This window comes from Scleropages formosus, chromosome 7, assembly GCF_900964775.1.
Source record: "Scleropages formosus chromosome 7, fSclFor1.1, whole genome shotgun sequence".
Taxonomy (NCBI): Eukaryota; Metazoa; Chordata; class Actinopteri; order Osteoglossiformes; family Osteoglossidae; genus Scleropages; species Scleropages formosus.
Window position 1 is genome coordinate 5,700,114 of NC_041812.1, and position 23,094 is coordinate 5,723,207.

The 23,094-nt window shown below is 43.4% G+C and overlaps 1 protein-coding gene across 14 annotated transcripts in view; it reads right to left on the reverse strand.

Moving 5' to 3' along the window:
* The window catches only part of LOC108937704 (protein scribble homolog), a 71,918-nt gene that overhangs the window by 40,213 nt on the left and 8,611 nt on the right, over positions 1–23,094 (reverse strand). For all 14 annotated transcript variants that reach the window (XM_018757773.2, XM_018757772.2, XM_018757783.2 and 11 more), the window contains exons 2-3: positions 2,235–2,352; positions 1,020–1,098 (exon numbers count right to left, since the gene is read on the reverse strand). In XM_018757773.2, coding sequence (XP_018613289.1) covers positions 1,020–1,098; positions 2,235–2,352 — 197 coding nt within the window. The remainder of the gene's footprint in view (positions 1–1,019; positions 1,099–2,234; positions 2,353–23,094) is intronic.

Here is a 23,094-nt window from a genome sequence, read left to right on the forward strand (position 1 = left end):
TCCAAATTTCAGTTGCTCTTTCTGAAAGTCAATAGTGGTGTCTTGCTAAACTTCCCGGATAAACCTTTTCGCAGCTATTGCTGTAATGTAATGTAAATGTTAATATGTATCACCAAAAAAAAACCCACACAACATAGATATTCTGATAAACTTCTATGTAGCTACTCGTGTGACGAACATTGGTTCATACGGTGGAAAGAAACTAACTGTAGTTAAGAGTCACACCTGCATCTATGTCTCTCTTTCGCCTAATGTAATGCACACATTGTATTATTTTGTATGAGATGTACTGTAGATTGCTTTGGAGAAAAGCATCTGCTAAATGAATAAACATAAACTCACAAAAGACATTGTAACCTACAGGTATCACAACCACATCCTGTAATTACCATTCCTAGCGTTATACAAAGCGATATGGGATTTCACAGTAACTGTAAAAACAGCAACTCAAATTAATGAAAACATCTGATTGATCAAAGCCTTGATTTCTTTTCCCACCTAAAACTGCAACTACCAACACATATTTTTGGAACTAAAAGTCTTCTTTGTATCTATATGGAATGTGGATTGAGCAACACTCGCAACATTGTCGTCATATGAAGTGTGGAACAGTGCAGGGAGTGCTGTGAAGTCATGCTGAATTGCTAGATCACCGCTTAGAGTGCATGTTGAAGGGATGGCACCAAGCAGAATTAGGTATCAGATGAAAATGGGTAAAATGTGGACAGCTCTGTTAAAATGCACTGTTTCTTCTTAGCCGAGTTAATCTTATGTATAATCAAATTGAGGTGAAATGTCTGCATGCCGTCATGACTCACTGCTGCTGCAAAAAGCAGTGTTTGTTTTGCTGGCTGTAGAGCCATGCAGCCCTCATTAGCAGGGGAGAACTGTTTCTGCTTATGCATGAGGCTCCTCTGCTCCAGGGTGACCGAGACCCCCCATTTTGCCAGGAATGTCTGGGATCATGGGACTCCTTTCCACAAGAACCACCCAGAGAGTGGCCTACAACAGAGACTGACCTGGAGAGGGGGTTTCCACTGAAGTCCGCAATCTCCAGTGCCTTGCAGAACTTGATGCTCTCAGGGATCTCAGGAATGTCTACAGGAGGAAGACAGAAGCAGGGGGAGGGGGGAGGGTCGTGGCCCACCATTCCAGCACAGAAATGGAGAAAGAGGAGTTAGTCATTTTTAACAAAGACCACATATTCCGGTTGCCTTTTAATAACTAGCAGATGGCTGGACTGTAGGGAAGGAGTCTGGAGACCCACTCTGAACTTCTGCTGCTTCCATCAAACTGGAGAATGGCTAGCTGTCCCCCCCCTGCCCAACCCTGCATAAATGTTCCATCTATTAACTTCTAGCCATAGTAAAAAAAAAAAAGAAAGCAGGAGGCAGACAGAGAGGGAAATCACTTCAGCAAGACAGCAGCCAAAAATTGGCATCTGTAATATATAGAACAATATAAAAATAAGCAGGTAAATACTGCATTAAGACTTTGTTTTATCTGTGTTTTCACGTATAGATCTGGGCAGTTTCACTGCACTGTTGAGCTCCAGCAGCAGCGTGAACATGAGAGAGCCTCAACATTCATAGCAGAGAGGCATCCGTGGCTCTGGTAAGACTGCCAAACAGCTGAACATAATCTGGAAACGCATCTACAATGGCCGATGTCTGAACAATGTCTGATTTTTTTTTTCTTTACAAAATGGAAGACGTTTCGTGTGAGAGCAAGCACAAAAATCTGGCTATCATTGCACGTTCTGCTGCCTACCCAACCTCCACGGGAGAGGGTGGGGAAAAATGCACATGTAAAGGCTAACTTGCTTCATATGTTTTTGATGCTAGTATGAAACAAAAGCTTCATTGTGTTCTACAGTTTACTGGACAAAAGCTGCTGTGGTAGAGAAGTTTGAGGACAACAGGAGCCATCAGTAAAGGAGATGATGAACTACAATACCCAACCTTCCCCAGAACACCACACTCCAAGTCTGTTGTGCTACAACATATAACAATCAGTAACAGGTCACATGCAAAGCTATATCACCCTGCAGTGATGGAAGCACTGAGCAATGGTGATGAAGCTCTGTGGAAATATATCTGCTGTGTTGCAGGCACATGGCATGTATAAGCCTGCCTGCCATATATGGTCACTCAGAGGTGTCACACACTACATTAGAGGATACTGGGTCCAATAAAGATTTCTTTGCTCATAGTCCTGCATCCAGTCAACCTCACCATTGCGGGAGATGTCCAGCTCAACAAGTTGCATGAAGTTGGCCACCTCGGGGGGCAATCTCTGGATCTCATTGTCACTCAGGGTCAGCTTGCGTAAATTCAGCAGGCGGAAAAAGGGCTGAGGACACACAAACACATTGAGAAAGTGTTAAACTTGCTCAGCAAGAAAATGTTCAATAAGATTGTGACAATTTCTGTACGTTTAAGGTCTACCAGCAACCTAAACTAGTTCCTCTTTCACTGGCTGAGGGAATATGCAACAGCGACATGTCCTTCAGACCAGATATTAAATTTATGCTTGTCATTTCACTAAAAAGTGTACAGCAAAACTGAAATATGGTTTGTGCAGATTCAGGTATAATATAACTGGGAGTACTTCCACACTATATAGTAAACGCAGCTGACACAAATTCAGGCATGTATTACAAATACAAACATGATAATAAAAACAAATAAGACAAGGGAACACCCACCACCCACAACTGATTTGAGGTAGTGGTAACTTCAGAAGTAATACAAAAATTACATCCAGAAAGAGCAATCAAAGAGCTCAAGAGGAAGAGGGGACAAAAAGACAAAAAAAAAAAAAAAAAAAAAACACACACCCAAACTGGACTTTTGTAACTGATATTCTGGAATGCCTTAGAAGGTAGCACAGTCAATGTTTTCAGAATCCCCGTGACAAATCCTACTGTCAAAAAAAACAACATTAAACACGTGAAATACTGTACTTTTACTCGTGACACAGGTCTACACTTCCAAAAATCAGAGCTTGGAAAACTCGATGAGGTGGCAATGATCATTACACCCTACCTCACCATAACAGCTGGGACAGTCACTCAATGTTACATAAACTGTGACATTAAAATTAAATTATAGATATGAGGCTTATTGTGTTATATGATACTTTTACCCTCTAAATAATGCAGACTACTTGATAAATTGTCATTACACCTCCAGCCAAACTGACTGACAGCAAAGCAATGCATATATTGCACTAGGCAACAATGAAACCACTACAGTAGATTCTGTTCCATTTTGCTGCGACAATCACACAATGCCTTTTCCTCTCAACACGGTGCGAGTGGGGAGATGAGGCTGTGCTGCAGGGGTGGGATCTATGGGGCAGCTGGCAAGGGAGTTGTGGAGGAGCAGGTGAAGGAGATCGGGTGTCAGCGACGGGTAACTGGACGCTCTCTAGAGATTGGTTCCACACCAGGTGGGAGACATACGTCACAACTTGATATAGAGCACAGAGATGCTATGCGACTCCACCCAAAACACATGAGTTACACGAGGTAGTTGAGACAGAAAAAGCTCAGAACAGGAGGTGAGCAGTGTGTATGTCAAAAGAAAGGAGCAAGCCAATTCTTCTTGTATACCATCACCTAAAGAGTCAGTGGCTCGAAGAAAAGTGCTAAAATGAAGCATGACACAAAAAGTACTGCACATTGACAGTGTCTGGTCATCTAGGCACATCTCTCAAAGCAAAATAAGCCCTGGCTCAAACTCTGACACCAGGCCAGTACACCAGAGTGGTTTGTTCTTGTAATTCTGCCCCTGGGTACCTCAGTGATGGACAGATTCATTAAGATGAAGCCAAAAACGGAGTAGGTGGTATGAGAAGGCATTGCTTCCCAATATTTCATACCTCTACATTTCCACAGACTGGGATGTGGGACACTGATATCACAAACTGACCCAAAGCTCAGAGCAGCCTACATATGCCCCATACCCTTTCAACATTCATCAGAATAACCTAGATGAAGCATGTATGGAGTTCGGAAGTATTTGGTGGGAACAAACCAGATCAAAGCCCCAGCAAGCGTTCCACTTCACTTTCTGCTCCTCCCCCTCCACTGGGGGGGGGTGGTTATTATAGCAGATTGTGCTGCTCCCTCCCTCTGCTGGCTGCGGACTGGACGGGAGTAATGCAATCAGCTCTGGGAGCAGACAGCCAGGAACAAAGGTTCCCATTCATGTGACGGATCGCATTCTGGTTGCTTGCTCTCCCTTGCTGTGCCCATGGTGGATGGGCAGGAGGAAAGGGACACTTTCAAGTGGTCCCGATCTGCCAGCGTCATTCTCTCTTCACTACCCTCCCCTGCCCCCAAAGTTCCCCCAGCCAATCGGCCCTTGTGTTGGGGTTGCACCAGACTGTGCATCATAATGGCAAAGCAGTCAGAGAATGTCACATGAGGGTAAAGGCCAGTGGGCTGCGAAAGCCATGTCTCATTTCTTTGAGACCAATTTTTTTTTTTTTTTTTTTGTCATACAGAAACCCATTCAACAGAGACAATTTGACAAATATGATAGATGTCCCTGAAGTCCCTGACTGAATTGCATGAGCAGTTGTTCTACCTCTCCATTGCTGGAGCTCTAAGCACAGTCCACTCAAGGCTTAGAAATGGAGAAAACAGACTGCATGATGGACTGAGGTTTGGTGCTCTCTTCAGGTATAGAAAATCAACAAAAGTCACCCCACCAACATGAATACACACACGAATGCATGGCCTTGCAGAGAGGAATACACGCACGGGATATCCTCGCAGTCAGAGATGCACACTTGTTCGGCAGGCAAAGCAAACAAGGGAACCCAGTAGAATACTTGGAAAGATCTGATCTCATGAACTCCAGTGTCAGAGAAGTGCTTGAACTCAACTCTGGGATGATGCACCTCAGGAGTAACAGAAAGACCCAAATAATCTCAGTATCTGAGTGATATTTCGGCTTGCAACACCTCTAAATTGAGAGAAGTTATAACGTACAGCCTGAAAATGCTGCACTAATAAAATTCAGCATTTGATCTTTGCTTCATTTACTAAGTGCAAAGTTATAAATATGGGCCTCCCTTCAAATGACTCATGGTGTTCCAGCTTGCTTGGCTAAAAACAACATACTCCTCCAGAACACAAGAAAACAAGGAGCACCTGTCCAAATGAGAGGCAGACCAGCAAGGACTGAGTGTGTTTTTAGACGCCTTTTCTCTAATAAAGCACCTTTTTCTCACACAGCACTTTTCGCCCTGCCACCTTTCTGCAGCCAGAGTCGGAGCTTAGAGGAAAAGATGACAACAATGGCCCAGAAGGTGGAGGTTTCAGCTCACAGCGCAGCTTTATTAAAGGTCTTCAATGGGAACCCCCACGACTTCCTGGTTAAACAAGCTCAGGCTGCTTTGCAAACCACAAAAGTGGACCAAAAGTAGTTTGTCACAAGGCAACAGGCTCCATTCCTGGAGCAGCTTAATAATCAAACCCAGCATCTGGAAAACTCCATGTCTACAGCTAAACAGAGAACTACTCATTAAGATGAGGAAGTTGATAGAAAGGACTTTGTTTAGTTCCAACTTCATTACAGGCAAGAGTGGATCTGAAAGGCCACCCGCCTCCCGTTGAGTCTTCAGTGGAAGGAGAAACTAATCACTCCCTACACTAATCGCGCACACGCACACACACACGCACGCATGCTGTTTCCCCACTTCACATCACTTCATAATTAGCAGTTACCAATAAATACTGCATAACTAATAAGGTTAAGGTAGTTTCATATAGGCTCCTCCATCAAATCTACTCAGTAAATACCATTGTTGTGCAACGATTTAAGATTAATATAGAAGATAAATGCACTTTTTGTAACAGTAGCCCTGAAACCACACACACATTTTCGGAACCGCTAGTCCCATACGGGGTTGCGGGGAACCGGAGCCTACCCGGTAACACAGGGCATAAGGCCGGAGGGGGAGGACTCGAACCCCAGACCCACTGGAGAGCAGGACCCGGTCCAACCCACTGCACCACCGCACCCCCGCCCTGAAACCAATCAACACTTATTTTATGTTCCCTGGTAAAAACTCTTTAGATTGAAATGAAGTCTTATATTAAAATAAAAAAAACAGGGAAACATTACTTTTAAAGAAACTGATAAACTATTTGAGGGGGTGCAGTGGCGCAGTGGGTTGGACCACAGTCCTGCTCTCTGGTGGGTCTGGGGTTCGAGTCCCGCTTGGGGTGCCTTGCGACGGACTGGCGTCCCGTCCTGGGTGTGTCCCCTCCCCCTCCAGCCTTACGCCCTGTGTTGCCGGGTTGGGCGCCGGTTCCCCGTGACCCCGTATGGGACAAGCGGTTCTGAAAAAAAAAAAAATGATAAACTATTTAAAATAATAAACTCTTTAAAATAATATCTTTTGTAATTGACATAACTGATACTCTACTACATACACAAAGTAAAATGGTCAGGGAAGAGTCCTAACTTTGAACTCTAAATTAGATGTAAAAGCCTATTTAAGTAATTTCAAAATGTAAAAATATGAAAGTGAAGAGCACCTTACGTTTACTCTGTTTAATTTTTTTTCATAATGCGTATTTGTATTGCAATAGGTACCCTGATGTTATCAGTTTCTGATATGGTTGCGGAAGGCTATATGTACCCATTTGTATTGTGTTCTGTGTTCTTTGCTTATTGATTTAAAAAAAATTGCACTTTTAGGTGGATACGACAGAGTGAGGCAGAAAGAGAGAGCAGGAAGCAGATACAGGGAGTGTGAGGGAAAGAACGACGTTTAGAATACGACACCTCCAACTCAACAACCTCACAAAAGAAATCCAAAAGAGCAGGTGAAACGTGACAGACCAAGGTCTTAGATGGCATACTGGAGATGAGGGAAATGGACCGCAGCAACAGTTCATATAACCATCAGAACCAAACTGGAAAACAAAATTGGCAAAGGCACATGGAATATGGTTCATATAAGCCAAAAAAAGCAGGCAGCGATGTGACGAGAAATGATAGCAACCATGACGCATCGCATAGTCACTGTAGCAGATGGGTCCAGCGTGAGTGGCTGTCCAACACGGGGAGAGATTTGCTCCAAACAGCAAGCAGGAACAGCTCGCACACTGCTGTGGGGGTCTCTCTCTTCACATACTTTGGTCCCACACTTTCCCATTCAGAAAGGAACCCTTAACAGGAGTCTCATCCCCCAACTTGTAGAGATGACTGCCATTTTGGCAGCCCTCTTCCTGAGCTCTATTTCTGAATTGCACCCGTTATGAAACAGGGGGTTCTGCAGGTTCAATTGACAAATCACAGGCAGGCTTCCCCATCCGCCACACCTGACCAGATCTATCCCACCGACCCCAACCTCACGCACATTAGCCCCCTGCCACGGGATTTGTTAGGAGCTTTAATCAGAGTGCTGGCTCTAAGGCTGAAGGCCAGTGACAAAGGCATAAAGATGCCTTCTTCTGGGTCACCGCAACAGATAATTGGCCATTAAAGTGCATACCATGAAGTGAAGAACAATAAAATTGAGTTTGTTAACCTCTAGTCTGTACAAGAAGTTTGTCTTAGATTTTGCATTAACTTTTTGAGCGCATATTAAAGAACAAATAAATGCCCTTTTGCAACAACATCATTGCTGCATAAAAGTGACTTTTCAACAAGCAGCTGAATAACTGGCTTCTTGAGGTTTAAAAAGGTAATCATAATATATGTCTTTTGCAGTACAATTATTGGACATACACTAAACATTCATTACTTTCAACAACTGAGGCAACAGCTGCCTTGAAATAAAGTAAATGCAATCCTCAAATAGCAAAAATGACATCACAATCGAAGCAAATGTTCTAAAATGTGACTGCAAAAGGATTCACCCCTGCACACAAAGCCAAGTAAACAATACAGAGGCAGCACACAGATCCCATAACCTGGACCAAGGGTCAAAACGTACTAGGTTCGAGTACTAAAAAGCTGATGTTGCACCCTTATGCAAGGATTGAGACAGGTGATGAGGAGGGGCTCAGAGCAGTGCAGACAGAGAGCTCGGTGTTCCAGTCAAGTGACTGTTTACCTCCCAGCATCTCCCCAGGCAAACCATTACCCAGAGTGCTGCTATGCTGGGGGTAAAGTCCTACAAGCTGGGCTCCAGTTTGCAACATCCATCTGTAAGGTGAATATCACATGTCATATTCCCTCAAATGACACACTCTGAACAAGGCAGCACATGACAGAATCCATTCAATCAGCCTGCAGTTTAGCCCAGGTTACCCATTTCTGAAACTGTTAAATTACAGGACTGCACCAAGTCCTGGTCTCCGATAAAAATTTATTAACCTAAACGCCAATGTGTAGACATTTCACAGGGGTGGACCTGCAGTTAAACCCTGTACTGTATTAAAGGAACTGATGAAGGAACGATAAGAGTTGAACACTTGAGCTGTTACTTCCCGAAGCTGCCCTCTGTAGAACTGTAGCACACTTGGTCCACGATTTGCATTTGAACCCAAAGTCTCCATGGGGAGTGGCTTCCCCCAAGACTGCCTCCCATTTGGACCATCCCACACAATGACTGCATTCCCACCTTCTCTCCCCTCCCAACCTACCCTTCCCCCCTTTCCCCTTTCCTTTCCCCTTCATTCCCTCTCAGTTTCCTGCTGCAAGCCTGGACAATACAGCCATGTATTACTCCACCTCAGACAATGAAGAGGGGTTTAGAGACTCTTCCCATCATGCCATTCTCCCCTTTATTCTTCAAGGAGTAGAATCCTTATTGTCCAGCCCCATTCACACAACCTATACCCACCAACCCCCAAAATCTCTTGGTCCGTTTTTTAAATAAAAAAAATAAAAAAAAAACCTTCCCTCCACTTCAAATAATGTATTGACATGAGTCTTGCAGTGAGGAGAAAGAGTGGGGCAGCACTGGGAGGAACCTTTGGGGAGAACAAACTCTTTTGTGGTTACTGTCACTTCGTAGTTACACAGAGAAGTGTAGAAACACAGGAGTGATGGAAGCCAGAGATGAAAGGCTGAAACGGAATTATACAACTAGGAAAAAGTATTTAGAAAATTAGGCATTCTGTTTTCATATTGAAGGTGACTGTGAGAGCGACCAGGAGCTCATCTGTGTCAGGAGAAAGGCAGAAAAAGGCAAAATCAATTGTTCCAAATAGATAAGACATCCCTAACCCTAAGAATCACATTTAAAAAAAAAAAAAAAAACACTTATCTACTTAGGTGTAGAATTCTGTTTGGTATGGGACATCATTTCAAAATAAGCATTAACACCTGACCGAGCTCGCTTCTGGTGATCTGGTAACTCGAGACTAACTGCTTCCTGTGGCTCCTGGACACATTTCAGCTAATAAGCTGTGGAACACAAATCAGGTGTGTAACCAAATCAGAGTCACCAGGTTTATCCTGCAACAAGGCATTAATAAAAGAAGCCACTCACTTGTGAATCCGAAAGGGCCCCCACCCTACCCCCAGTTCTTATTATGTGACCATTTTCCCCACCACTCCCCTATTCACTCTCAGACTGCAACAAGAAAACCCAACTGAAGACAGGCTGATGAGAAAAAGGAGGAAAAGAGGTTATTCCATCTGTAATGCCACAACTTGAAATTATAGTGAACTTTAATCAATGGATTTTAATGGGTCTTGGAATTTAGGGCCTGTTGATACTGGCAAAAAATTGACAATTTAGCATGCAATGCTCTTGTAGCCAGCAGCGGAGAAAAGATGAGGAAAAATTTCTCTCATCCAACAAAGAAATCCCACTGCTCCTCTCCATGCTGCTTTAGGTTTGGGGCTTCGCAGTTTGTGTTCCTCAAGGCTGCTCGGCCAGTCCTGCGGGCTGGACTTAACATTCAATGGCTCACCAAATGAAATTCAGGGAAACACAGGCCATTTTCATTAAACTTTAATAAGTGTCTCAAATGCATGTGGTACTGCAGGTTTACCTCAGTATGCTGTTTACTGGGAGTTTTATTTGTCAATCCCTAATGCTCCCTGGAGCCCTTTTTACCTAATTAAAAATGCAGCTTTCGTATGACTGAATCCCTGGTCGGAAGCTGCAAAGGTGGCATTCTGCAAGATGACAAGGACTGCATGACTGAAAGGGGGTCTGTACAAGGGACCTCTGAACAAAACACCAAATCAGAAACACTCCAAGTAAAACACAAAGGGAAACAAACTCAGGAGTCTGGCTGTATAGGAGCAAGTTTCCAAACAGGATTAATCATTTAGAAGCAGTCAGCAGTTAGTCAAGGTGGTTCAAAGGAAACTGGGACTACAAGGTGGTCGGTCTGTCACCAACGTATGAGACTGTTGTGCTGTTCTCAACAAGAAAGCTCTCGCTGTCTGATCTAAGCCATTAGACAGAATGGTGGGATGCCAAGACAGAGATCATAAGTTGCCCAAGCCAATAACACCCAGTAGTTAAACAGGGGTGTTTCTACAACAAACCTGAAAATTATGCAAACATTGTACTGCGTGCATGACCTCATCAGAAAAGGAAAAAAAAAAAAAAGAGTGACACACTAAATGCTGAACCCAGGGCTTTTCAGAACAGTTGCATGAAAACAAGAGCACCATCATTAGAGTGACAAACTGTGAAATCTGTCACCTGCTTGATTGGCTGGTCTGGAAGAAGAAAACAGCAGCAGGAATGGCAACAATTGTAAAAGATTTGGCACAGCTTACGAACATATAGGAGGGACTTGATTAATGGTAGATTCAAAATAACTGCTTTCAAGTCACCGTTTCCATCAGCAGAACAACTGCAACTAGATGTGACAGCATTTCAATAGGATGACGACCCCTTTTGGCCTGTCCACATCTTCTTAGTTGGCCTGTTCCCTGAAACAGTGGGAATTCTGTGTGCAACTTTACGGAGCTACCCATGTTCACATGAAAACCAGAATCACCACAGATATGTAAATAATGAGTGTGGTAATGTCAACATGACGGCTTACTGGTTTCTACAGGTCGTGTACTGGATTCACTGAAGAACAAGCATTCTGAAACCTGCCTTCTTGTCAATTCTGAGGCCCCCTCCTGGGGTTGGATGATTGGTGCACAAGTACCATCTTGCTGGAAAGCGACTAACCCTAAAACCCTATAGAAAGGCAGGTGCCATCTCACCACAAAACTCTCCCTAGGGTTAAATCTCATCAGTATAAATTATCCCCAGACAGTGCTGTCCTTATGCCAAAATCAATGTCACATGAATGTATTATACTCCTAAATAACCTTGTATGCTTTACGTGTTTAAAAAAAAAAAAAAAAAAAAAAAACACAGAAATAGAATGTTAAGCCATGAGTGACAACCATTCCTTCAGCATGAATCTGTTCACTTATGCCATGGAAGTTTGCTTCAAGATAATTAAAATTCAACTAAAAGTCATTTCTACACCCAACTAGGTTCTGTTAGACATCAGAGGTCACCCTGCCATGATATACGAAAGATGGCATGGTTGTGATAAGGCAAGGTTGGTGTGTAACCAAAGACTCCTCTTTGAGGTAGAGGAGGTCAACTGCAGACTGTTCCCAGGAGGAAAGTGGAGCCACGTTATAAACTCCTCCACAGCTGCATTACATGCCGACAGCCTGACGCAGTAATAGCGCATCAGACGCCAGAGCCTCATTGAAGCTTGCAGAAAGGCAACAAGAGTTTCTAGCTCCTGGGGCAGAGGACATCTGTGTCACTGCATGTTATTTTTTTCTTCCTCTTAGAATACTGCTTTACATTTACATTATATTTACATTTATTCATTTAGCAGACACTTTCTTCTAAAGCAATGTACATCTCATAGAAAACTGAGAATAGCTTCACCCTGCATATAATGAGCAAGGCTATCATGCTGAAAACTTTGCCTTCCACATACATGATGTGGGACATTTTCCCCTGTACACCTCCACATACCAGGACAGCAGGTCATTCTTGAGCCCACTCCTTCCAAAAAAATACCTAGCAGTGCTATCAAAAACAACTTCAGCTGAACTCACACTCACACAATTCCCTGACATGCAGAGCTCCACAGAGCTCCTGCACCAGCTTCTCCTTATGAAGAACACTTAAGACACAGCAGCTGATCAAACTGATCTTTGTGGTACCAGGAACCTACTGTTTGGGCCAAAACCATGGCCAAAAGGGTTGGGACTCAACCAAAAGGGCTGTGAGTATACCTACCACTGCATTCCTGAGGACAGTACTTAAGCCAGCTGCTTGGACAAAGAGGGTAGTATTAATGGGTGAAAGTACACAACTCAGTGCCAGCAAGGTCCTGATCCCACAACTTTATGTTCCACTACCATGCCTGTGCAGAAAGAACACAGTAGCTGCACTCGCTCAGAGTGACCAGACAGACACTGGTGGAGTCATACTGCAAATTCACAGCCAAATACCAGACAGACTAACAGCGTACATCTGCCCCTTTAACACACTGCAGGATCTACTGATTTACCACCACAAAAATTAATCATCAACAAACCTCCCCACACCCCCTGCCCCCCAACAATGAGCACTTCATCTTTCTCTGTCAGCAGACAGTGATGAGTCAGCTGCCCACAGTCAGTGGGAGAGCCATTACCAATATTAAAGCACCCAGAGCACAGTAAGCATTTACGTTAAATGCCAGGATCTGCCATGAACACAAACGCACAGGTTCCTTCTGCCACAGGCTGGTTAAAGACTATGCTAGAGCAAATAACATAGGCCAGCAAATACAAGATGTATGCAGGGAGTAAGACAGGCTTGTGTAAGAGAGCTTTAGAGTCTCTTCATTTTCTTGATTTCTGCTTCTCTATTTACTACTCCAACCAGGTCGTTTCTATTCCATTTGTCCTTTTCAAAAAAAAAAAAAAAAAAAACTCTCCTCACCCAGCTTGAGAGCACGGAAAACACTGTATATTTTCTTCTTGCCATCCCTGCTAAACATACAGAGAACTCTGAGGTGTTCATGAGATACATACCAGCAGAAACCTAGGTGGAAAAAGCTCAAAAGGTAGCCACTTAAAGATCTGGACACTGCACAGATTCAGAACTGTTGAAGGCTAGCACCACATGACCTTGATTTCATTCATTTACCAAAATTGCTCCAACAGAACAACTGTAGCTGAGCTGTGTGACACTAAAAAAAGATGTTGGCACAACTACTTAAATTAATGTTTTAAAAGGTAACTGGAAAAGGGTCAACAATGAGCCTTCTTCCCGTGATTCTCTTGGTTACGTCAGTGAATAAAGGCCAGAGGGCAGCGGCCATTTGCAGTGCACTAGCTCTCGTGATCACAGACCATAGGAGAAAGGGATGCAAGGTTAATTCATGAGCTCAGTGAAGTGTGTCCAATCCCAGGCCCTCTCACCCACTCCCACCCCTTGTCTCCTACCCAGTTTCCTCCAAAGCCCTTTTCACCAAACCACAAAATAAAGCTGAATCGATGGCAAGTCAGACAGCTCCAGCTAACCACAGAGTGCAGGCTACAATAGAAACCATGGTCCTGGCTGCCCATCAACCCCAGATGCAAGAAAGGGCTACCCAGAGCTTAACCCATCCTTGAGAATAGAGAGGAAAGGGGAAAAAATAAAGCTTGGACCAGGAACAAAAGGGTTGACTAGATTGACATCGGTTTCCAGCCTAGATAAACAGGAGGCTTGGGCTTACACTCAAGCCAAGTCTCACGCTATGCATTCTTTATGCGACACTGTGACCAACATGGGTATTCTGAGTACATTTGCAGTGGTCAAAAACTAGAATTTAAGTGTGTGTCTGGCCCCAAATTTCTCACGTGCAAAGAAAATAAACTTAGTCAAGTACAGACAGCCCTTAATTTACAACGGGGTTCTATTCTGACAGCCTTGTATTTTGGCTTTTTCACAAGTAGCAAACTAACCTTACATTGTATTATACAAGACAAAAAAATATACCAACAACTAATGTGCATGAAGGCTAATGTGTTTAACAGGCCTGGGATACATTTCACCAATTTCACACATTCATGTTAAATTCCAAAGAACACAGAGTACTGAATACTTATTTGTCTGTACTGATTTTCACTTTCATTTGTAAACTCTATTCTTTCACTTTTTCTTTTCTGCATTACCATAATACTTCCATTTTCAGTTCTTAGCTGGTATAAAGAAACAGTAACTTCAATAGAATCACATATTAAACATTCTGCAAATAAAACACTGCCAATAAAATGCAGCTGATGATGCACTTAGTCAATAAGATATATGGGTGTCTTGTAGCAGCATGGCCAGCCAATGTTATACAGCAGATGGAGCGGTCATCATTACATGCTTCAACCAAATACGAGACATCCACCCTAAATCACACGTATTTTAAGTTATTTCAAGTCATAATGAGTTTTGCTCCATTCAAGGGAAAACTAAATCCACAAAATTAACCCATCATTTGTGATTCCAGGGAAATAGAGATGGAAAAACTGCAGAAAGGACAGAAGCATCTCCTGGCACCAACCTCTAACACATGGTGGTCAACATTAAGTACATCAGACAAAAGCATAGACTCCATGCTGCACATCACTTCGTCAGATGCATGACTATGCATGTAACACTTGGAGTGATTACACTGGAGTCGGAGAAATTAATATGCAACCAAGAAGGAAGTCAGGTGCTAATTTCTTCCTCTCTGGCTGGATGAATGGCCAAACCTGTCCCTCTCTGCACGCAGAGGAGGTGTGGCCAACACTGAATGAGTGCTACAGCAGTAGCTGGGATCCCTCGTGCTTTGCATGTTTGATGTAAAGTCTGGGTGTAGGTGGGTGCTGAGCATCACATAGTTTACAAAAAAGGGGTGTTAACATGGGGTGGACTTTGCATACCAATAGGAGAAATCATTTTACACTGACAGGTTCTGAAATAAGCCAAAAATAGCTGGCTGGCAGTGCCACTGCCAAGCCTCAGTCCCCATTCTGGGACTCATGTTGACATTTATCTGATGACTTTCTCCAAAGCAACTTACAGTGTTAAGCCACATACAATTATTTAGCCATTTATACAGCTGGGTGATTTTTACTAGAGTAATTTAAGGCAAGTACCCTGATGAAGGGTACTACAGCTAGAGTTCTTAATTGAACCTGCAACCTCCGAGCCAAAAGGCAGCAGCTCTAACCACTACACTACCTGCTGCCCCACTTAGAACAGTCATATCTTTTCACTTAAGGTATATTTGAAATCTTGCAGGAAACTGTGAGAAGAGGCAAGTGAAAAACAAAACTTTCTGGAAAGGAGTTACAAGTTACAGCTAACTCAGCTGGTTTTCACATTTGGCTGAAAACAAGCCTGATAGAATGTGATAGAATGGACTTTAGGGCAGAGCTGATGCTGTGATTAGCCGCCCCTTTGACATGCAAACCCAGGACAACGCCTTGTTCTTGGACCCGATGGTGCACACGTGGGGATTTGCATTCCAAATTAAATTCAAATCCTGGGCAAGAGGGGGCAATTACTGCCGTAAAGCCCATTTCACACCATCCCCATCCTCTTGTTTTCCCCTGACAAAATGTGCTTGCTCACACCACTGAGTGAAGGGAAGGGGAAAAAAAGGGAAAAAAAAAAAAAAACCTCTACAAATTATGGGCAGTTTCCTTCTGTAGAGCCTCTCTGCTGGGACATCATCTTTCCCCCACATGAGAATAAGCAACAGAGGTCAGAGAGGTGATGCAAATAACCGTTTCAGGTTGAGTTTGATATCTATGCACTAAAGTCACAGCAGATGATAACGAAGATGCCAATTTAGATGTGTTCAAGTGGTGTTGTAATCTCTGCTGGTTATCGACCCCTTGGTCCTTTGCTCTGCTTTATAGGTGGCGACTGAATACCGGTATGGGATAAATTCACAAAGGAACTACTCTCACAAAGGGATAACCAGCAATACAATGCCAGAACTAGAAAACAATTGTGCATACGAAAACATTCCCTTGAACATGGTCATCTGTGTATCGAGGTTTTTTTTTTTTTTTTTTAAAGACACACAGTCTTCCAGGGTCTAAGGATCTATAAGAAACACATACAAAAACATCCACATTCATTTGTGGGCAACAGAGAGCCTGTCTCAATGTCCTGATGCAGCAATATGCTCAACACTACCCAAGTACCTCTGCCTCACAGAATCCATACCCATCCCTCACCAAGTCCTGTACAAGGCACACCTAAGTCCATTAGTTGTCTGAGTGCTCCAGTCATCTCCATGTTTGTGTGGAGAACATTCAGATATACCTTATTCACAGTTCTACTTGCTCGAACTGAATAAGGCTTGGGGGGATTTTCCAATGGAAAGTCACAAGCTCTGAAGGGTCTAGTAACAGTTTCATATCAGTGGTAGTCATGGTCACAATGGTGATTTTTAACACTAAGCATACTATTCTGGACTAACAGGTTGCATCTCTCCATTGAGATTTAATTACTTCAGCTGATTTACTTTATGAGACAAGCATGGTGTTTGTTCCCTGGAAATTCTAAAACACCAGTACTTCACCTCCAGATCTACAGCCCTGAAGCATTAACAGTTAGCCACGTCATGGATATTGACAAGATGTAGGTGAAGAAAAGTGGCCAATGTGGCAAATGATCATTTGGTTGCAGATCCCGTGTCTCGGCAGAGGTCTTCATCTACATGCACACATATAGCATCCTAGGTAATCAGCTACATGGTTGCGCGCAACCTTGTGTGTGGTTTGGTTGAGTCAGCGCTGGTACCTAAAAAAGACAGTGCAGGACAAGCAACAGAATGCCTAAGCGCACAAAGCCCAGCTTGTCCTACCCCTGCTGGGTCACATGCTAGGGAGTCAATGGCCTCCACATTCCCTGGCTCACCGCCCACTTTATCCACTCCACAGCCTGTTATTTGCACCCATGAGTCTCAATTATTCATCATAACTTCTACCTTAGTTCACTGCCTGTATACAGAAAATCCAATCTATACATTACACGTCTGTCAGCGCAGATTAATATTAAAATACATGAAAAGCCTCACAAAATCTCCAAAAAATCTGCCCAGTGAAAGAAGAACTATTTCAGCAGATACTGTTCTAAATTCTCTGCAAGGAAATCAGAATGGTGGGCAACTGCACTGATTAAAGAGGACTGCAGAAACAAGCATGGGGCTGCTGTGCTGAAGGGTTTGAGTCTGTTACACCATGAAGGAACATTTTTAGTGCTGGGGGACTACAGAGACTATATCCACAGAGCAGAGCCCTAAGCATGCAAATATAGCATCAGCACAGCATATCTAACATGAGCCACAGAGAGAAGGACGGATTATGCATCATTAGTGTCTATGCCCAAGTAGAGAGGCCCACCCAAACAGAATTCCAAGGGTTCAACTCTTTCACAGCCCTATTTCATTCGTAAGTGTTGCATTTCCACTACAGCTAAGAGGGTATCAGCAAAGCAATGATAGTGTGAGTGGGCCCAATGCCCAGGAGCTCACAAATCACAAATGAGATGCCCAAAACTGAAAGCCCACAGGTTCTCAGTTTTAGCTCTGTTGTGGTGCAATGAACCAACCTAAGACTGCAGAATCCCCATCAGCATTAAAGAACAGTTGCAAAACATCTCTCTTTCGGACCCATTTCTCCCCTATTCTCCTAATTGCTCCACACCAACTTCATAATCACTTTTTTATTTCCTAGACTTGGTTCTACAGGCAGCTATTTCTATAATGTGCATCTGAAAAAGCGGTGGAATCAAATAAACTGTGCTGCAAAAATGCTTGTCTATCTAAAGTTCTCTGTCTATTATGAAATCTACTTTTGATTACCCTGAGTTGTAGATCACTTTAGAGAAGTGTCTGGTAAATGAATAACTGGAAAAAGCTTAATGGGATGGCACTCAGTGTGCACATGAAATGGCAGTAATTGGGATTAAAATATAAGCCAACTTCTCTCCACTTTGATTGTGTAATGACAATGTTGACCTGATCAAGTTCACTTACTGTTGCCTGTAGAGGCGGAGGAGGATTTCTGTTCCTCCTTGTGCCTGTAAAAGTGTTCACGTCCTATAGAGGAACACAGACTTGTCCACGCTTTCACACAAATTTTACACCAGTGATACGTCCTAAAGCAAGACATGTAGATACCTGCTGCAAGGGGCCACATGTTCCATTTTAACACAGCCACTTAAAATAGGCTTCACTTAAAACTTCATCCTAAACCAACACCAAACAGAAAACTACTAACCTGGCAGTTAAAAATGGCATCCTACCAAAAACTGATCCATACTTTTCCATCTGACCATCTCAGGAGAATGCTGTGACAAAAGTTCACAGCATATCAGGCTTGGAGCATGGGGAATTTCTGACCACTGCCAGGAAAGTGCCAACATGCCATGAGGCTAAGTCAAGCAGGATACTGGAAGTTTAAAATAACAGCACATCAAACAGCACAGCAACACATGGCAATGAAAGCACTAAAGCAAAACCCAGATCTGTACTCATCCCTTAAGCAAACACTTGGTACCAGCCAGGCTGGAGCAATCAGTTTCCCAAGGCTTAACAGGGCACAGATTGCACTGAACCCAGCTGAGGCACCAGAACAGCAGTTCATATTTGAAAAAGGACAAAGGATACTGCAAAATGAAGCAGAGTTCGAATGAGGAGAAATGAACAGTAAGTAGTACTGGAGCCAGACAGAAGCCAATTTACATGATGATTAAAAGAGGGAGTCTTGGTACTCAAAAGAAGGGACCCTTGCTTCCTTGTACATACAATATTCTGTGATTTCAGATTTTTTTTTCTCCCCTTCCCAGAAATATTTACAAGGTGTACAAAAACAATGAAGGCTATGTGCATGTTACTGACTCCATACTTCAGCTACAAACAAGCCACTGTCTCAGTCCAAACAAATTCCTGCCTAGGGCACCTTCCCTAGAAACGCAGTTTAAAACTTAATCTTTCAAGTAAAAAAGCTACAGGTACTGGAGAAGCACAGCAGAGCTGAAGGCTGACAAGAGAAGCACTGATCCGGCATGGTCTTTGGGAGACTATCAGGAAAGAAGCACTACCGAAGCATATGGTGGACATCAGGTTAAAACTGAGTCAAACTGCTATTTAAGAAGAAGAATTCTACGAGAAAACACTGCTGGACACTAGACAACTGACAGTTTCAAAAACTGTGTTCGCACATGTGTGGGAGTGTGTGCGTGCAGGGCAGGGTATGCTGCTGTTGTACCACCTTATCCCTTAAGTCTGTACTGCTGGGAATATGGAATGCAGTCATCTCATGCACCCACACCCACTCACATCATCACGCTGGCTCCTGCCCTGTACACCCAGCAGTACTGCTGAGAACTTCAGCCTGCTGACAGATAAGCCGTACCCATGGCAGCCAGTCTTAGATGCCTCTGGGACACTGATTGTTCTCCATGTCACATGACCTGTGGTAAGGAGATGAAAATAGCATTTCTAACTTCTGAAAGCCTCCAAGGACTGTAGGGGTATTGGGGAATAGGCTGCAGATAGCCGTCATCATAATTAATTTAAAAATAAGACATCTTAAGTTTAATTAATAATTCCGCAAGGCTCAAAATGGTTTTCCAAGAAGCACAGCTGTACTCCCACTGCTCTGGTTCTCCTCCGCTCCCCAACTCTGCCTCCAGGCATAGTCCAACTCCCTCAGCTGCCCACACAGTGGTGTGATACAGTAGCTCAGCCCACCCAAGCCCATCCGAACCCTGCTGCTCCTTGTTCAACAAGAATTGTTGACCACACTCACAATACTGAGTGCATTTAGCCACTGTGGGCTAAACTGTGACCTTGCAGAGCTTGCACATTTCACTGGAACAAGTAGCACCCAGATTAGAAGGTCATATTTAATCACTCCTTCCCTTTCAACAGGGAGGTGTAGGTATCAGATGCACTTTTCACAGAGCCATCTGGCTGCATGACCAACAGTTAAAACAGTCCTGGGATTGAATTAGCTCACCTGAATGAAGGTGAAGAGTGTAGCTAAGCTAACAACAACTGATATGTTCACAAAAATGAGACGTTAAAAAATAAAATAAAGCTTCATCCTGCACCAAGGTCTCTAAGAAGGAGCCTGATGCCCCCGTCCATTCCTCAATGTCCTGGTTACATTTTAATTCCCACAAGACCACACTCCAGAAATTCATTATCCTAAAACCCTCAATGCTAGACAGGTCCCTGTCACTACCCTTCACATCCACACCCTAATAACTCTTAAATCCAAGTCTCAGCCCATCAAGATCCCAGATCAGTTCCCTGTAACATCTCACGCCTCCTTCCTTCATCACAGGAGAGTCCCGAACTCCACTCCGACAACCTATACCCATTCCCCTTCTTCACATCCTTGTTAGAAGAAAGGTGCTTGTTAGTGCAGCTGGAGGGGAAAAAAAAACTGGGACAGCTGTCCCATCCCTGTACACTGCAGTAAAAGACCATCTCCATAAAAAACCCTTTGGTTCTCCAAAAAAAAAAAAAAACCCCTCTGCATTCAACATTCTATTCTAAATCTGACATGGCCTACAGAAAACTGCCTGAAACTGACACGTAGCCTGTAGGTCACAAACAAGTCTGCTGTATTTGACAATGACCATAATAATAAAAAAGAACAAGCAACACATGCGTGTAGGGAGATGAATGACTATGACTGACTGTATCAACGTAATACGAGTTACAGTGGACTTTGACCGGCCTTTTTTAAAAAAAAAAAAAAAAAAAAAAAAGCAAACAATGACAATTCAGGCAATCAGCTGTGGAAGTTAAAAATAGGCCATAAAAATGTATCCTTCCCTGTCTTTTGTTAGCTTGTCAGAGTAACGAACTTTGTCACTCTTTCAGCAACTAATTGCCATTGAGATTTCATCAGCATGATTTTTTTCAAAGGAAGCCCAAGAGCTGGATTCCTGGCAGCAGAAATCTAATTAAAAACATAGAAACCAACAATGGGGGAAAAAAAAAAAAAAAAAAAAACTTAAATACATCCTAGTTGACTGAGATATGGTCATACCATTTAGAAGCCATCGAGCAGTGTTGAAAAATGGAGCACAACGGCATAGGGAGGCAATGGTTTGAGGTCATTCCAGTTCCTCAATTTGCTCTCTCGGCCCAATGTAGCATCTGCTGGTCAATATGAAAACAAACAGTGCTCCCACAAGACAAAGATTTTGGAAGCAGTCAAATCTGTGGAATACCCTTATAAAGGTCCAGTCAATCAGGTACAATTACTTTTCAAAGAAACTCCTAGGCTCTGGTTAGTGATAGACCAATACATAGAGCAGAACATTCCTCCTTCCCACTACGTAACCGTGAGATGTGTCCCTGTCCCAACCCCTTGTATCAAGCAGATACAAAACCCCATCACTGCAGTCTGTGTTAAAGTGCTGCTTGACGAATGTCATTGGGCAAGGTGTGTAGTTAGTTTGGCATAACAAGCACCTTCCAAGGGCCTCTGGAACACAGGGGAGTTATTAACATGCCCTACAGAAGGTCCAAGTTGCAATTATTAACTGCCTCACCATGGTTTTAGATATTGCCAGAATAGAGGCTTTACCCAGTTTCAGTGTTTGGACCACAACTACCTGCTTTTAGAAGAGCTGCACAAAGAGGAAAAACCCCTCAAAGGCAGCCAGGAGACAATGGGCTCTGCTCACATGGCCAACATAAGACTTATAAAATAAAACCAGCTGTATTTTTATACATGTAGAACATCCAAAAAAAAATAAATAAAATAAATCGGCAAAATAAAAATGCTCAGAGAATGATTGTCTGGTTTGTTTTCAAAAAATTACTTAAAAATCTTGATCACCGGGAGGCTCAGTGGCACAGTGGGTTTGGCCAGGGCCTGCTCTCTGGTGGGTCTGGGGTTCGAGTTCTGCTTGGGGTGCCCTGCGATGGACTGGCGTCCTGTCCTGGATGTGTCCCCTCCCCCTCCAGCCTTGCGTTGCCGGGTTAGGCTCCGGCTCGCCGCGACCCAGCTTGGGACAAGCAGTTTCAGTCAATGTGTACGTGATCTTGATCACCTATATAAAGTAATGGCAGCCACATACACTCAAGTCATCTTCTGACCTACATACGGCATAACAGGGCAAATGACAACCCATTTTTCAGCAGCATTCCCCACTCTGAAAAGCAAAGCTTTTCATTTAAAAGCATGTGGGCAATTGAAAATCTGCAGATTAACACAAAGATAAAATGAGTTTTGTTTCATGCTCTCTCTGGTAGTTCTGTACCTTGCAGTTATTGTATAACGACATCATCTTAATAAGGTGTGTATGGGTGAATCCACTGGTGGACTGAGTATCAGAAACTACCTGCAAGTACAGAGATGTCTGAGCCACTCACCCTGTGCGTGCGTATGTGTGTGTTTGGGGCAGAGCAGGCAGCTGGGAGTCTCGGCACAAGAGAGGTTTCTCCCCGTAACAAACGTCAACCTTCTTCTGCAGCCTTATCTTCATCTAACAGCCCTCACCCTCGCAAGCAAAGGACACATTGTTCTAACACCAATCAATCACCTGCAAAATTCATTTACTTTATGGACTCAGGTATTATCCCATTTATTCATCAAAATTTCAGTCTTTTTGTGAAGTATGGTAATTATTAATCTTTGCACATCCCCAGGAGACATGAAGCATGTGAACTGCTAAAGGACTCCTGACTTCAACGTTGGTGTGGATTACTAACACAAATCCAGGCCATCTTGAGCAGTCTGTCTCTCTGCATAGAAATGTCTATACACACATCCTCCAGAGAGACTGCCAGCACACAGGGACAGCAAGGCCAACCACACACCTCACATGCGAGGCAGAGCGCGCCAATCTGAGGACATTACCCCCACTGTGCCACAAGCCCAAATCAGTAGAGAGGAGCTGAATGTTAGGAATAATTTCCCTTTAATTTTTGATTTACGTGGGGATTTTCAACAGTTATCAAAGCGTTTACAAACCTTTTCTGCTCTACCATGCAGCTACTTTTGCGTAACAGACCCAAACTGACGTCCAAGGCTGCCTCAGTTTATTACATGAATTACCGTCACATAAAACCACAAGCTCATTTCATGCAGTGCTTTTACATAAAACTCCAGGAGCACTTGAGGCACAGGG